Source organism: Schistocerca cancellata, chromosome 2, assembly GCF_023864275.1.
Source record: "Schistocerca cancellata isolate TAMUIC-IGC-003103 chromosome 2, iqSchCanc2.1, whole genome shotgun sequence".
Lineage (NCBI taxonomy): Eukaryota > Metazoa > Arthropoda > Insecta > Orthoptera > Acrididae > Schistocerca > Schistocerca cancellata.
Genome location: NC_064627.1, coordinates 677,186,449 through 677,203,556, shown reverse-complemented (window position 1 = coordinate 677,203,556; position 17,108 = coordinate 677,186,449). Strand labels below are relative to the sequence as shown.

Below are 17,108 nucleotides of genomic sequence, written 5' to 3'. Positions count from 1 at the left end.
TAGTTGTATATGAATGCATTAAGGCACTGATGTTAACTGATCCTGATACATCTTCTTAATACCTCCAGTTTCCAGGGTTCCTTTCATATGTATTTGCTCTTCAAATCCTGATTGGCTGATTGGTTGGAGTTGAAAACAAATTCGTTACTGAATGATGGGATAAGTTTGTTTGTCTCATCTACACATTTTCAGGCTGATTCAGCAGTTGGCTGTGCATCACGAAGTTGACACTTTGTTTAAAATTTCGTTAACTTACATCTTCCAGTTCTGTAGAACTGTTTGAAGTTATGCAGCCACCCACTGCTCCACTTGAAATCACTGTCAGGCAGATCCTGTAAATTGTACCAATCATCTGTGAAATGCCAGACACCAGATTTTTTAACAAGCGCGCCTTGTTCTCCCTTGAATATTTGTAATTTTTCGTGTGCACTACAGTCATATTGCTGTGGACTTATTCTAAATCTGTTCATAATTTTTTTTATTCCTATGCTGTGGACAATCTTCCACATACATTCTTGTGTTGGACAACGATTGACCTTTACTACATTTCACTGGAGATGGGATTTGTGGCTACATGTCTGACAAGGATGATGAACTACATGGCTCGACACCTGTTTCAGTATAATTTTCACTTGTTAAGCATGTACTGCCTTCATTGCACTCATCATGTACTTTGTCCACACCAGTCGAGTGTGTGTGACACCACGCATTCCACTGACTCATCTTGCAGTAACACTAATATTTCATCTGACACTTCTTTCTCAATCTCCAAAATTCTGACAAAATGTGAACTTCAGCAACTGTTTTCATAAACATAATACAATGTTTGGTTTGTTTAGCATTGTCATTGCTCTGCTTTGTATCAATACCAGTAGCATTGTTGTGAGTTACCCGTTGACTAAGCAGTTCAACTACGCTGCATAGCCTGATGATGCGCTCACCATTGGACACCTCCAGTCCTGCCTCCTGTTGTCATTACCAGCCAATATTGTGGTTGCATGGTAGACAATACATGGGGCATTGAATGCCGTAAACATCACTGGCCTTTTGCGACCTCTCATTCCAAGAGTTTCTTGTAAGTGCGAAACTAATAAAACCCAAAGACAGCCATTGAGAATCTCACTACTGACCTGTGTGGACTATCAAAATGGGTGCAGGATATAGGGTTAAACTCAAACAATCCAAAACCCAAATGGTACTGGTTGGTCATTCGAAGCCAATTAGCCCAAATTATTGGGAATCCCTACCATCTTTAACCCTGAAAGGGACAAATATCAATGTATGTCCTTCAACAAGAGTAGTCTAGGAGTAATCATAGATGAAAATCTAAATTGGACAGAGCACATAACTGCAGTGTGCAAAGGTGTATCAGCATCTTGCCATGCCATACAAAAATATAAAAATCTTTTCTTCCTTGGCCTGAAAAAGAAACTTGTACAAACACTAATACTTCCAATTGTTAATTGTAGTGTTGTTATCCTGCAAGGCCTTTCTCAGGAAAGCTCACAGCACCTGGAAATGGTTATGAATGCCTGTGCTCATTACATGTATGATGATTGATTCTTTGATCATATTTCACCATCATATTCACAGCTATCCTAGCTGCATGCAGACAAGCATGGAGATTTCCGTACCCTCAGTGTTCTCTACTGTCTTACAACCTGCAGTGTCTCCCATATCTCTCCTTGACTTGTCTGAACAAGATGGCAGAGACACCTGTTCCCATCAGAGCAAAATCCTTTCTATCCCACTCCATTGTTCAGCCACTTTCTTCTCAGCAGCAGGAACGCCACTCTGAAATAACTTGCTGCATCATATTAGAGAACTGAACAAAATCTCCTGCTTCAGAAGAGACTTATGACTTATCTGCTAAAACGACAATAAAGATTACCACTGTTCCTGTATGCACTCGTTACACTTGTACAACCATCTTTACAACCAGATCTTCCTTATTTGCCAGTATTCTTAGCTGGTGCAGTCTCGATAAATTTCCTTACTCCAGAACTAGCTGTATCAGAAAACATCTGTTTTGTACACCTATAAATTCCATTGTCATTATTATAATTATTGTCATTATTATTATTATTATTTCTTTCTTTTCTCAGACGTTATGTCTGGTCAAAAATGGAAAGTGACATGGACCTTGATCAAGCGTGACTTCCTTTTAACTGTACAGTATATGTTATATTGCATTTAGGAACTTTCGGGTAATTGAACATGTATCAATAATTACGGTACTGTTATTATTATTATTATTATTATTATTATTATTATTATTATTATTATTATTACTGTTATCACTATAATTGGCAGCAGCAGCAATAGTACAGGTGCTGCCAGTGTTAACTTTATTAGTTCATAGTCAGTATTATTTAACTCACATTGTCACTATAGACACTCAAGTCATTTTAATACTATTTGTCATATTAAAGTTGTTATTTCTTAGGTACTGTGATGTAAAAAAAAGGTACTGTACGTGTGAAACCCTGGTCTGATGCACGAGGGGGCCTAATGGCTCAAATCAGATAAGGTTAAATAATAAATAATATTATGAAAAAAGAAGAGTAAGTAGATGAAGAAGAGTGGGAATATGGTACTGTGAGAATAATTTGACAGAGCACTGAAACGTTTACATCAAAACAAGACACTGTAGACTGTAAAGATACCAAGTGTTTTGCACCTCTTAAGTCTCATGGAAGTTCATCTTCTTCATCTTCATAAATCTTCCTCAGCTAATTAAAGCATTTTTCAAAAGTAAATAATTACTTTACATGACACTATAGTCTAATTTACTGGTGTAGTTCATAAGGTTTATTGCCTGAAATATATAATAATCAGCTTTTAGTTAGAAACTTTCACAGTTAATTTCACATGTCTGTAACTCAAAAACTCTCAAATTATTCTAACAAAATTTGATAAGTAGTAATACAGACAAATATATTTAGATGCAGAACGACCACTTCAGACATCTAAACACTATGACCCTCTGAATGAAAATGCTGAATGATACAGTAATTGCAGTGACTGACTGATATAGAACACTACAGATTGACTAAATGGCATACAATTTATGCAATTGGATAGATAAAAAATTTACTCACCAAACGATGGCAGAACACACATATAAAAGACTGTTGTGACTGGCCAGCTTTCAGAGCCAATGGCTCCTCCTTCAGGCAGAAGGGCTGAAGGGGAAGGAAGAAGGGTGAAGGAAAAGGACTGGAGAGGTCGAGGAAAAGGGGTAAATTTTGGGAAAGTCACCCAGAACCGAGGGTCAGGGTCCTATCGTCTCCTTATCAGTGTTTTCCACATATTCCTTTCCTCTCCGATTCTGCACAGAACCTCCTCATTCCTTATCTTATCAGTCCACCTAATTTTCAACATCCATCTGTCATCTCAAATGCTTAGATTTTCTTCTGTTCCAGTTTTCCCACAGTACATGATTCACTACCACACAATTCTGTACTCCAGACGTACATTCTCAGAAATTTCTTCCTCAAATTAAGGCCGATATTTGATATTAGTAGACTTCTCTTGGCCAGGAATGCCCTTTTTACCATTGCTAGTCTGCTTTTGATCTCCTCCTTGCTCCATCCGTCATTGTTTATTTTGCTGCCTAGGTAGCAGAATTCCTTAACTTCATCTACTTCGTAACCATCAATCCCGACGTTCAGTTTCTTGCTGTCCTCATTCTTACACTTCTCATTACCTTCATCTTTCTTCGAATTACTCTTAGTCAATATCTGTACTCATCAGACTGTTCATTCCGTTCAGAAGATCATGTAATTCTTCTTCACTTTCACTCAGGATAGCAATGTCATCAGCATATTGTATCATTGATATCCTTTCACCTTGAATTTTAATTCCACTCCTGACCCTTTCTTTTGTTTCCATCAGTGCTTCCTCGATGTACAGATCGAACAGCAGGGGCAAAAGGCTACATCCTTGTCTTACACTCTTTTTAATACAAGCACTTCATTCTTGGTCATCCACTCTTATTATTCCCTCTTGGCCATTGTACATATTGCATATGACTCATCTCTCCCTATAGAGTACCCCTGCTTTTTTCAAAATTTCAAAAATCTTGCACCATTTTACATTGTCAAACGCTTTTTCCAGATCGACAAATCCTATGAATGTGTCTTGATTTTTCTTTAGTCTTGCTTCCATTATTAACCACAATGTCAGAATTGCCTCTCTGGTGCCTTTACCTTTAGTAAATCCAAACTGATCATCATATAGCGCATCCTCAATTTTCTTTTCCGTTCTTCTGTATATTATTCTTGTAAGCAACTTGGACGCATGAGCTTTTAAGCTGATTGTGCGATAATTCTTGCACTTGTCAGCTCTTGCCATCTTCGGAATTGTGTGGATGATGCTTTTCCGAAAGTCAGATGCTATGTTGCCAGACTCATACATTCTACACACAAACATGAATAGTCGTTTTGTTGCCACTTCCCCCAACGATTTTAGAAAGTCTGATGGAATGTTATCTATCCCTTCTGCCTTATTTGATCTTAAGTCCTCCAAAGTTATTTTAAATTCTGATTATAATACTGGATCCCCTATCTCTTTTAAGTAAACTCCTGTTTCTTCTTCTATCGCATCAGACAAATCTTCCCCCTCATAGAGGCTTTCAATGTATTCTTTCCACCTATCCACTCTCTCCTTTGCATTTAAGAATGGAATTCCCGTCGCACCCTTAATGTTATCACCCTTGCTTTTAATGTCACCGAAGGTTGTTTTGACTTTCCTGTATGCTGAGTCTGTCCTCCCGACAATCATTTCTTTTTCAATGTCTTGGCCGGCCGAAGTGGCCGTGCGGTTAAAGGCGCTGCAGTCTGGAACCGCAAGACCGCTACGGTCGCAGGTTCGAATCCTGCCTCGGGCATGGATGTTTGTGATGTCCTTAGGTTAGTTAGGTTTAACTAGTTCTAAGTTTTAGGGGACTAATGACCTCAGCAGTTGAGTCCCATAGTGCTCAGAGCCATTTGAACCATTGAACCATTTTCAATGTCTTCACATTTTCCCTGCAGCCATTTCATCTTAGCTTCTCTGCACTTCCTATTTATTTCATTCCTCAGCGACTTGTATTTCTGTATTCCTGAGTTTCCCCAGAACATTGTTCTATTTCCTTCTTTCATCGATAAATTGAAGTATTTCTTTTGTTACCCATGGTTGCTTCACAGTTACCTTTTTGTACTTATGTTTTCCTTCCCAACTTACCATTATATTTAATTACTATGCACTTAAAGCAATGACATGTTCATGATTGTATAAAAAGAAAGAAATCACTGAAAACGTGATGCAGCCACAATGACAAAATTAAGTTGAGTACAGAAGTTCACAGAACTATAGCTTATAGCTCTTGTTCATAGGTTGTTGGGCACAATTTAATGACACCTAATAAGAAAGCAATGTCTTGTCTGTTCTGCAGTCATTTTTATTCTTTACCAGAATTCTGCTAGCATGTGGCCCATCTGAATTGTCTGTAGTGTGTGAGAGAGTGCCAATAAACTTTGTATAGCTTGGCGGAAGTTAGCAAAGATGAGTGACACTGCCTCAGCTAATGAAATAGCCAAATGTCTGTTGTCAGTAGCCAAGCAGATGTCACAGGCATGTGTTCACTTACACATAGGTTGTGAATCTGTAATGTGCACATGAGTGATGCACTTCCTTTACCACTACACATTGCATTGCACTTCCTTCCTCTTTCTACTCAGTGTAGTTACCATTACGTACTGTAAAAAGTTCCAGTAATTAATGTTCTCAGTTTCCTCGTGACAGGGTACTATGTAGCTTATTTAAAATGCTTTTGTTAATTATAAATAAAGAATTGTAATAAGTTGTCACATACATCAATATAAATATTTTTCATTTATTCTGTCCAAAATCTGTCTCATTGTCAGTGTGATTTCAGCTGGAGACTGAATGAAAGCACTATTTCATCAGCTCTTCCTTCACACAAAATTAAGGTTCCACAGCTAAATCAGTGACCATCAATAACATGTAATATTCCATAAACACATTTTTCATCATATGTAATCATTCTAAGCCACTTTGGTAACATTTGTGGAATGTCAGATGTACAGCATACACTTGCTCCATAGAAAACATGGAAAGTCAACAGTAAAAAGAAATTCTAATTCTAAATGCATTCAAGTGCTTGCCAAGTCTATTATAGCTGCTATATTGTGATGAAGCTGTATAGAGTCCATATTTCCCTAGACACATAGACGCGTGTTGCCCCCACTCAGCGAGTGAGGAACAAACACCATTCGTGCTGGTCTGCCACAGATGCAGTGCTCTATTCCATACTATTATTTGTCTACCAGTAATACAACTATCTAACAATGTTCAATCACCAGCAAAGTCATTTAGAATTTGAGCAAAACACCAAAATGTGAGCCGGCCGCGGTGGTCTAGCGGTTCTGGCGCTGCAGTCCGGAACCGCGGTACTGCTACGGTCGCAGGTTCGAATCCTGCCTCGGGCATGGGTGTGTGTGATGTCCTTAGGTTAGTTAGGTTTAAGTAGTTCTAAGTTCTAGGGGACTTATGACCTAAGATGTTGAGTCCCATAGTGCTCAGAGCCATTTGAACCAAAATGTGAAACTATCAATAGTGTTAGGGGGCTGAGTTGAGTTCAGCACAAATTTTAAAGTTATATGTGTTTGCAGCTTTCATTGAGCAGTAATAACGACTAACTGACTTCTGCATCAGATTTCTTGTTTAATATTCTGGAAGTGGAATTTCTGTAATGTGGCATTTTAGACGTCAGTTACTGCAATCCATTCTTTTTCCAAAAAACTGGAGGATGGTTGCGAATGCATATGTTAGTATGTACCACTTTATATTCTTCTTGAATATGGTATATTAGAACGGAGACACATCCTTACCAATTAAAATCATATCCCATACTTATTAACCGAATGACGACATTGTCTTGTGCTGGGAGAGTTGTCTGCAAAAGTCAAAGATCTAAGATCAAGCCTTTATTCAGTGTGTAGTTTTAAAATGTTCTGGTGATTCAAAAATGTGTAACATAGCAGAAGAGTAGAAGTTTCATCCTGATAATGTGACATTAATTGTTGTGTGAAGCTTTTATTTTTATTGTAATAAGTCTGTGACTAACAACAATATATCATGGAATCCGTAGTGATGTGCATAATATTTATGCAGATGTTGTTTGGTCCCCATTGCTAATCTTTATTGTTATTTATGTTTCATTTCTAGGTTTATATTAAAAAGTTGTATTCTTCTTGTTTGACAGCATGATGGTGATATCAGATTGTCGGGGCATGTATCATGGGTTGGGAAGTCCTCAATTGAGGTGACTGTGTGGCTGGAACAGTTATTGCATGGTTCTTGGCAGAAACTGACTAGAGCAGTTTTCCTCATGGCAGCTCGAAATTCTATTTTATCTGGGCCAGCAATAGTGAACCTTCTTGAACCTGAAACTGAAGAAGAAAAGGAAATATTTAGAGGTGGTGAATGTAAGTATTGCTTGCCCTCTCTTGTATATTTTCTCTGTTTGTGTGTTGAGCCACTTTTCACATGAAAAATAGATGCACTCCATAATGGTGTAGATCCTATATGTCCTGGTAGATGACAGAGCTAGAAAGCACAAATGCCCATGCATAGATATGGCATGTCTGTAGATTACATGGTGCTGGTATCTGCACATGTTACAGGCCCAACACTGTTAGGGACCTAGAAGCTGCACTGCCCATTATTACAAAAGAAAGATAACCATTGGCAGTTTTGAATTAAAATAAATATTATTACATTTTGCGGAATATGGAGGCCATGCAGTTCATCAAGGCTGTGGGTCTTCTGCAGATTTAAACTTGCTCTGGATATGTGAGCTCTGAGATGGTACTCAATGACGTGTCATAAATTTTCAGTAAGCTTAAATATTTGGCAAACTTAATTTTCAGCACATTGCAATTGGGTAGTTCAATTTGCCACATCATCAAAGAATAATTACAAACAAAACTACCCATTAGTCATGAAAATTGTAATTTGTTTGGCCTCTAGCTAACTGCTGGCATTACTTCTTGTTTTGGTTTAAGTGGAAATGTACTTAAATTAACATAGTATAGTGCATTGAATAGTGTTTTCAGTAATATAATTGGTAATTTTAAGTAATATCTAGTATCACTCAGGCAAATGGACAAGTACAACTAAGTATTACAAATGAAGTAACAGAATTGTGAAATAATTATTATTACACAATTGTTCAAATAAATCCAGTAGCTAAATATGGTCAACATACTGTACTCTATTTATTTCCCTAGTTAAGTTTTTAGTGCAGTTCAGATCAAATCCCATTAATTTTAGCTAACCCCATCACTATAAATATGCCAATAACCATTATTATTATTATTATTATTATTATTATTATTAGTAGTAGTAGTAGTAGTAGTAGTAGTAGTAGTAGTTGTTGTTGTTGTTGTTGTTGTTGTTGTTGTTGTCTTGTCTCAAGTAAGCACATATTCACTTCAATTATATTGTGCTGAAAAATTATAAGATAGTGAGTTATTTCATAAAACAAATCAGCTCTCCACAAGAACTTCTTTATAATAGAAACAACAGTGCCAGACAAGCAGCATTTAAACACAAGGAAGTGATACTGTAAATATTCCATGAAAATTGGCAACACCAATCTTTCACCAAAATGTTCAGCCCATTTACAACAAATTAGAACATTTAAATATGTTAACAACACACGAATTCCTCTTTGGTTGACTACTGTTGGAGACCTGGTGATCACTGCAGGGAAGAAGCCATGCACACCCAAGGCAGTATAGAAGTTACTAATATAGGTAATATTACCCTCCAAAGCAGTGAAAAAGACTTCAAGGAGGCAGTGATTAAAATTCTAAAGTTACATTTGATAATAGCTGTAGTATAACATTCTCCATCAGCCAAATTAAGGATATTTCTGGAAAAAATGGAATGGTCCCAAAATAAAGTAAGTGCAACAAGATGTGATGTTATAGTTTGTGGTGGCTTTAAAATAGAATTTCTCATTAAATGTAAATAGAGAGCCATTCTGGTCAGTCTTATCAGATAATATAATCTTACTGTAAACCTCGTAATAAGAATAACACCAACCAGTCAGCCAGACTTGGATCAATTCCTGATTGATAAATAGAATTTAAGTGGTCTGTAAAAGCGTTCAGCACAAGGTTCCGTGACCATAAAGCTTTAATAATTTATGTGATGTTAAGTCTTATGTTATGGAAACCCAGTGACTACATCAAAATTTGGAGGCTTTCAACTAGTTTTTCACAAGAAGGAAAGCTGCCTGAGCTTCAAATAATTTAATTAGACACTGATGTGACACTCATTGTAAATGCCTTGTTAAAAAGGCAAAATGTGTCTAGGCACATAAATGAAATAAAGAAATCAACCTGGAGCATGCAAAAGGCATTTGTCTTGTAAGCTACAGCAATTTATTTATAGTTGCTGCATAAATAGCCACCACAAGGAACATGTTGTCTACAAGAGTACTGTGGTTTACCATGTCAGAAGTTGGTTAAGTTGAAAAATATACATCTGTATGATTACTTTGCAGTTCACAATTAAGTGCCTGACAGAGGGTTCATCAAATCACCTTTAAGCTACTTCTCTATTGTTCCACTCTTGAGCAGTGCACAGGAAAAATGAACTTATCAATCTTAACACGTGAGCTCTGGTTTCTCTTATTTTATTATCATGGTCATTTCTCCATATGTAGGTGGACACCAACAAAATATTTTCACACTCTGAGGAGAAAGTTGGTGATTGAAATTTCATCAGGTCTTGCCACAGTAAAAAATGCCTGTGTTTTAATGACCGCTGTCCCAATTCGTGTATCATATCTGGGCATTGTCTCCCTTATTTCATGATAATGCAAAATGAGCTGCCCTTCTCTGAATTTTTTCAATGTCCTCCATCAAAAAATCATAGTTCAACTGGAACCATGTACGGAAATGCAAGTTAGATATCTGAAGATGTGTCTGCAAGATGTGCAGTTACCTACTTCACACTATATTCTTACTGCTCAATTTTTCTGGATAAATAATTTATTAATTATAATTGCATTTTCCTACAATTCAAGTAGAGAATAGGGAATATAAGCATAAAAGACAAGCTCACACTTTGCTGAGTTTCTTAATCAGTTTAACTATATGTGTAGTATCAAATTTATATTGTTGCACACTTGGATTATAGGAACTTCTAAACATAGTGTATCATTTAGTGTATGGTCACTACTACCTCTTTGAGGTCCCAGCATGCTATATTTTTCTTTAAATTGTATACATGAGTCTTTGTGGTATTAAAGTCACTCATCTGTTTAATTCACATATCATGTTCTGTAAATCCCATCATGAACAAGAGCTGTCAGGGATGTGGAACAAGTCAAATTATACATTAACAAGCAGCAGCAACAACTGCTGTCTAAATCTCTAAAGTATACAGACAACAAATTATGGCTATTACTAATCTACTCACACTGATAATTATGGTAATTACTATTAGATTACCTCATATATTAGAAGAAAAACAGCCATTTAAATAAACTGCTACTTTTCCTACATCACTTGTAATATTTCTGTCTATTGTGAGCCATGAGTGGGCCTTGTCATCTATATATGTACTGTGTCTGTTACAGTTCAGTTTGGATAATTAATTAGTATGCTTGCATAATCAGAAAACATTTCAGTTTTTGAACAGCCCTCTTATAATCACCAGAATATCATTTATGTAGGTTAGAAAAGGAGCACACCCAGTATTAAACATTCTGGATCTCATGGTTTCCCTATTCTGAGGTTAATTTTATTAGTATAGTGCAGTTTATCCATGTGACCATCTGATTTCCATTATGGTGGTAAAACAGGTAAAGGGAAAGCCATAACTTCAGTTTCTGTAGTAGAATTTTATACCTTACACAAGCAAAGCTGTTGGCTAGTTCATAGAATATACCCAACAATCAGGTTCAATATGAGAGGCAGTTGATATGTTGTGCTATTATCTCAACACAATTTGAAGAGACTGTAGTAAGTAAAAGGGGTCACTAACGGGAGATCTCTCTTTTTATATGAGAGCATCACTAACCCATTTTTAAGTTTATCAGGAAACATGCCTAGAATTGTTGACTAATTACAAAGACAGGATAAAAGTTTGCTACAAAGTCAGTACAAGATTTTCACTCTCTGACTTCAACACCACTACAACTAAAAGAATCACTACAATTTGCAACAAAATTAATTTTATAACATTATTAGACGCTGTATTCTTTTATTTTTTTATTAATGTTTATTAATGGAATAAACTGTTGATGGTATATAACTACTATATCTGTATTTAGTTGTCTGTTAACAGATGCCATTTTTTTGTCATTGTGAAGATGTAATGATAGAATTTGGTGGCCAGTGATTTCTGTTAATCATAACTTCTGTCACAGATTGTCTGCAAAATCAGTAACACTCACAACACTGTTTCCTTTCCCTGGTATAGTAATTCCCAGATTGTTTTTACTTAATTCTTCATGTTATATTTTTTTGCGTGTTTTACTTATTTGATAACAGACAAAGGAAATTTGTAATACTGATGTCAAGAGTTTGAACTCTTAGTTACAGACTGGAATGTGTTGGTCATGATTTCATTTCACAATATTTTTATCTTATGATCTTTGGCTACCTGTTTTACATGTTTTATTCAGAATATTTGACCACTGTAGTTAGATAAACCATTTACTTTCACATTTACAGCTAATTAACTAAAAGTATTTGGTTCTGAGAACAATTTATCATTATCTTGTGTTGCAGTGTGATTTTCAACCTTTTTTGGGAGCTTAGTGTTAGGCCTAAGCAAAAAATGGATGTCAACAATTATAGATGTCCTTGGTATGCACTCCCCCACAGGAAGACAATATTAAAGTCATCACAAATATTGAGTCTCCAATTAAGAACACCTAAAATTATAAACTACAATTGATGTTTCTGGGTGGAATAATACATCAAAGAAAGGAAAGGCAAACCATTTACCTATGACTGATTGATGTGTTGTGCATAGAAATCTGCAACAGAAAACAATATTTCCACTAGCTTTCAAGCTCTTGCTCATTCTCTGGTTAACTTTCACACATGTCTTTATACTTTCAGTAGAAGAAGAGCAAGAGCTGAAAAGCTAGAACAGGAATGAAAGATAGAAAAGGTAAAAACCTAAGGCAGGCAGAAAATAAAAATGGAGCAAGCGGTATTTATCCTTGCATCTTAGTTTCTAATAAGCAGTGTAGTAAGCCATATTCAGTCCTTTTGCGATGTAGGCAAGTTCTCAGTCGATAATAACTTCATTGGCTGCTGTAAAAAACATCAAGTACACATGGGCATTACTTGTTACTATATTCCATTTGCATTGCACCTCATGCATTTTGATGTAAAACTTTCCAGCTGCCTGCTGAATGCAGTCACCTGTCATTATTTATAAATGCTGAAGGAAGATAAGTGCAGACAGATGTACTAATACTCAGTGTAAACAAGGAAGAAATGTTTGGAAAAGCAAGTTATGTACATCTGCTTTCTCTCAAATGTCTCATTAATTTTCAGTGAGAACTCTGTCATTAGTGCTATATTTAATTTAATATGGAACAACACTTTAAACATCTACAGAGTCCTCTGTTATGTGTTTATAACATTGTTGCAGAGTAAAAGAATCATTTTTGTTTATGACATGTGTTTCAGTAAGGAAGAAACGACGTGTAAAAGTACAGCAGGAATCACTTTTCAAAATGACACCAGATGTTAATGAGCAGAGATTAATCCATGACCTTTTCCTGAAAACAATTGATCTACATAGAATGTCGTTCCACAAAAGAATTCTGCCTCCCAGGAGCTTATGGATGGAAGATGCACAACTCAGCAATATTGTTTTTAGTCACCCCGAAGTAAGTATGTATATTCATAGTTACAAGTAACTTAAAGGTGTGCTATGTCATTAATGGTTTTACTGCTGTCTTTCCAAACTCATTTGTCTTTTCATCAAGTTTTACTGATAGTTTCTGCATGTGTTATTGCTCTGTTTTGTATAAGACTTTATTTAATTTAGAGCAAGCAGAAACAACTTCTCATATTGCTTCAATTCCACAAAGGCTCTCCAACTAAATGTCCAGGATTTATAAAACCGCTCATGGCAATTGTCACAATAATTAGGTACTAATATTTGTAAGAATTTTGTTCTAACCTAAAGCATGAGTCAGTCTTTTCACTCTTATTTTTGAATAACACTCTTAGTCAGTGAATGAAATGATCGTATGGCATTGTTGGCCAGGTGGCCCCATGCGGGGAAGTTCGGCCGCCGTATTGCAAGTCCTTTTTAGTCAGTATGTTCCCACCTTAAATAAATACTACATTGCAAGAATGTCGCCTGTCAAGCGTGTTTCACAACCTTGACTCTTTTAGTGATGAGTAGTATACATTTTCTACTCATATTTAGATTTATTTTGTGTGCATTTGTGTTGTATGCCTATGTTTATGCAAAAGTTGTTTTGTCAAAGTTCTCTTTCACAACTTATCTCACATTTTGTAATCATTCTTCTTATCTTTATGTTCACTTTTTTTCCAAGTTCAAGAAACAGCAAGTCTTTTTGTTTTTGTATTAAGCACATTCAAAAATTAAGTTTTTTCTATTTTCCCAGTCTAAAAAAGAGCTTATTTATTATTCTTTAGATATTGAAACATATGGAGATGATGAAATAAGACAGAAGTTTGGAACAGAAAAGACTTCATAACAGTAGAGATAGTGATGAACATTTTATGATATCAGTAGTTACATTCTGAGAATGATTAACATTGTTTCATGTATTATTGGAACAATTTGAGAGCTAAGAATGATTCACATTAATGAATGTTATCAAAAGTTAATATGGCAAATATCGAAAAAATTTCCCTTGACCTGTTGGGTTTGAACCACCAGTCTTTGAATTACTACAACAATTGTGTTATGATAACAGGAGACTCCAATCTAATTTTCAAAACTGTATGTTAGCCTGACTACGTGCCTTAACTCTTTGCAGTATGTGATCAAATGCTTCTTGTCATATATTAAAAATGTACAAACAGCAGAGTGTGTCATGAGCTGTGTGGACAGTTACATTCACTTGCCCTTCTGGATATCATGATATGAGCAACACTCAAGAATGGAATGTTGTACTTTTTTACTTTATATTCCAATCTTGACATGTTTTCCACCTCTAGTGGACCCATCACTGATGAAATTCTAAGCTCTATTCTTCCATTCTTCTCTCTACTCTACACAATAGTTAATTGATTCTGGTGATCGCAACACAATTTGTCATATCTGCTCAAGATAGGTACATTTATCATATAAAAGACTTTTAAAGAGTTGTTTTTTTCCTTATTCTCCACAATGTTTATTGGTGCATACAATGACTGAAATGTGTGAAATGATGCACATTTTCTAGGACCGTAACCTGCACAACAAGGTTTTTGGGGGCTTTCTTATGCGACAGGCTTTAGAACTCTCTTGGACTGCTGGTTATTTGTACAGGTATGTAACATCATAATTATGATTTACTGTTCAACATTATTTTGGTATTACACACACAAGATATAATTTTGATGTAATGATTTTAATGGTGCTCTTTATTTATATATTCATTACTGGAATCTTCAATTGGAATTACACAAGCATTCTGTCGTTGACAGTTAGTTGCATTGTCTCATATATTTTAGAAGTTGTTGGCAGTTATATGTATTAAGTAATTTATCCTTAGTATAGATATGTAAGAAAGGGTCATTCAGTCTCAGGCACTTTGTATAACCACTACCTATTATATAGGAAGATTTAACAGTTTTACAGTCTTATATTTTGACAAATGTTAATGTTATTTTTATTTGAAATATTGCATGTGAGTATGTCGTGGGACACCACCAGATCATCATCATCATATCTCTCTCTCTCTCTCTCTCTCTCTCTCTCTGTGTGTGTGTGTGTGTGTGTGTGTGTGTGTGTGTGTGTGTGGCTGGGAGGTGTGGGTGGGGGCGAGGGGGCACATGGTGGTTGTTTATTCTTCACTCAGCCCTTTCGCTAAATATGGTGTGGTTAGGTTAACTCATTCTGTTTTATGTGTTCCGCCCATGAAACTCCAGTATCAATTAAAACTAAAGCATATACTTAAAATCTGGCATCTTGTAGGTGTCTTTTAAATGGTCTCAGCATATGTATTTTCAATATATTTACACATTCCTATATTCAAAGTTAATAACAAAAGTCAGATCTAAATGTACTGTGATATTCACAATGACAGTACAAGACATTAGAAAGAAGTCCCATATGGATCTTATGTTCTTGTTTTGTGTTTCTTATTCCCATGGAAAACCTCTTAACTTGCTCACAGTGTACAGCAGGTAGGAGAATATACATCTCAGGAAATTTAAAAAAAAACTATTAGAGGTATTTCTTTGTAATCGTTTCTGCTATTAATTACCTGAATCTTTGGGCTCTGCAAATGCAGGAATTGAAATTGTTTGCTAAAAGCAAACTGCTCATATGCTTTTCAGTGCCTCCAAAAACTACCCTACCTACATGAGGCTCATAATAATTGAGGATGAAACAATAGAGCAAGTCAATGGGATTAAATTCTGAGTGTCTACGACCTGAGAGATCCAGGAAAAACCCGGGAATTTTTTTCATCCGGTAAAAAACCAGGAATTTTTTTGAATTCCAGGAATTTTTCATTGTTTTTGTTCTCAGTTAAATTTTTGTAATTTTAACTGGTAAGAACGAATACTCTAACAAAGGATATTACTGTATCCTGCTACTGCAGAATAATACTGCAGCAATAAAACATGAACGAGAGAAAAAACTAAAATAAAACTTAAATTGCAAAGGAAATGCGCCATATACAGCAACAAAACACAGTGCTCATAAAAGCGTCTTCCAACAGCAAAATGTTTCAAAGGCTTCAGGAAGACTATGCAATGCTTCGTAACAACAAATTGCCTCCGATGAGCATGACATCACAACTGTTAACATTATTTATTTATTTTTATTTATTTATTTATTTATTTATTTATATACTTGTTCCATAGATCTGTACATGTGAGCAAGTCACTCAGATGTGGAACGTGTCAATGTACATAATAAAATACATAGAATAAAGACATTGTTATAGTATTAATAACAGTGCACAAAAGTCATGCTTATTAGCTTAAAAACTAGTAAACATAAATGTGAAGATAGCAGTTTCATATATAGGGCATTATTTCATCTATTTTAACCTTGAACAGTAATCAAAACTTCCCACTTTGGGTTTAAAAGTGACCCAAAAATGGAAATGAGAAAAACAGGAATTTTTACATTAGGGCATTATTACATCAGTTTAACAGTAAACAGTGTCAAAAAATTTAAAATCATCTTTCCAATCTGGGTTTTACTTATTTCTCTGAAAGAATTCCTCTAGTGAATAAAGTGAGGTCTCAAGTAAATAATTTTTCAAGCTACGTTTAAATACTGATGTACTACTCCTTATACTTTTGATGCTGTTGGGTAGGGAATTGAAAATTTTCGTTCCAGCGTACTTTACCCCTTTCTGAATAAGTGTCAAGTTCTTTAACTCACAGTGGAAATCCTCTTTTCTTCTGGTGTTATGTTCATGATGTAGGCAATTCGTTTCATACAGAGTGGGGTTATTTATTACGAAGCACATCAGTGAATATATGTACTGAGATGTTGCTGTCAGTATTTCAAGTCGTTTAAAAAGATTTCGACATGAGGTTCGTGGGGGTACACCACAAATGATTCTTATTGCTCTTTTTTGTGCTGTGAGGATTTTCTTTGCGGCAGGTATATTGCCCCAGAAGATGATGCCATAACACATGACTGAATGAAAATAGCCAAAGTAAGCTGACTTTGAGATGGTAATGTCATTGAAGCGTGACAAAATTCGTAAAGCAAATGTTGCCGACGTCAGCCGTTTTAGTGTTTGTAGAATGTGATGTTCCCAGTTCAGCCTACTGTCCACGTATACGCCTAGGAATTTTGATAAGTACACTTGCTTTATCATCTGATCATTCTGTGTGATAACTATTTCTTTTGGG

The 17,108-nt window shown here is 35.7% G+C and overlaps 1 protein-coding gene across 1 annotated transcript in view; it reads left to right on the top strand.

Annotated features, from left to right (window-relative positions):
• Positions 1-17,108, top strand: part of LOC126162410 (acyl-coenzyme A thioesterase 9, mitochondrial-like) — a 90,741-nt gene that overhangs the window by 45,214 nt on the left and 28,419 nt on the right. Inside the window, exons 6-8 of the mRNA XM_049918906.1 lie at positions 7,271-7,493; positions 12,732-12,934; positions 14,471-14,556. Coding sequence (XP_049774863.1) covers positions 7,271-7,493; positions 12,732-12,934; positions 14,471-14,556 — 512 coding nt within the window. The remainder of the gene's footprint in view (positions 1-7,270; positions 7,494-12,731; positions 12,935-14,470; positions 14,557-17,108) is intronic.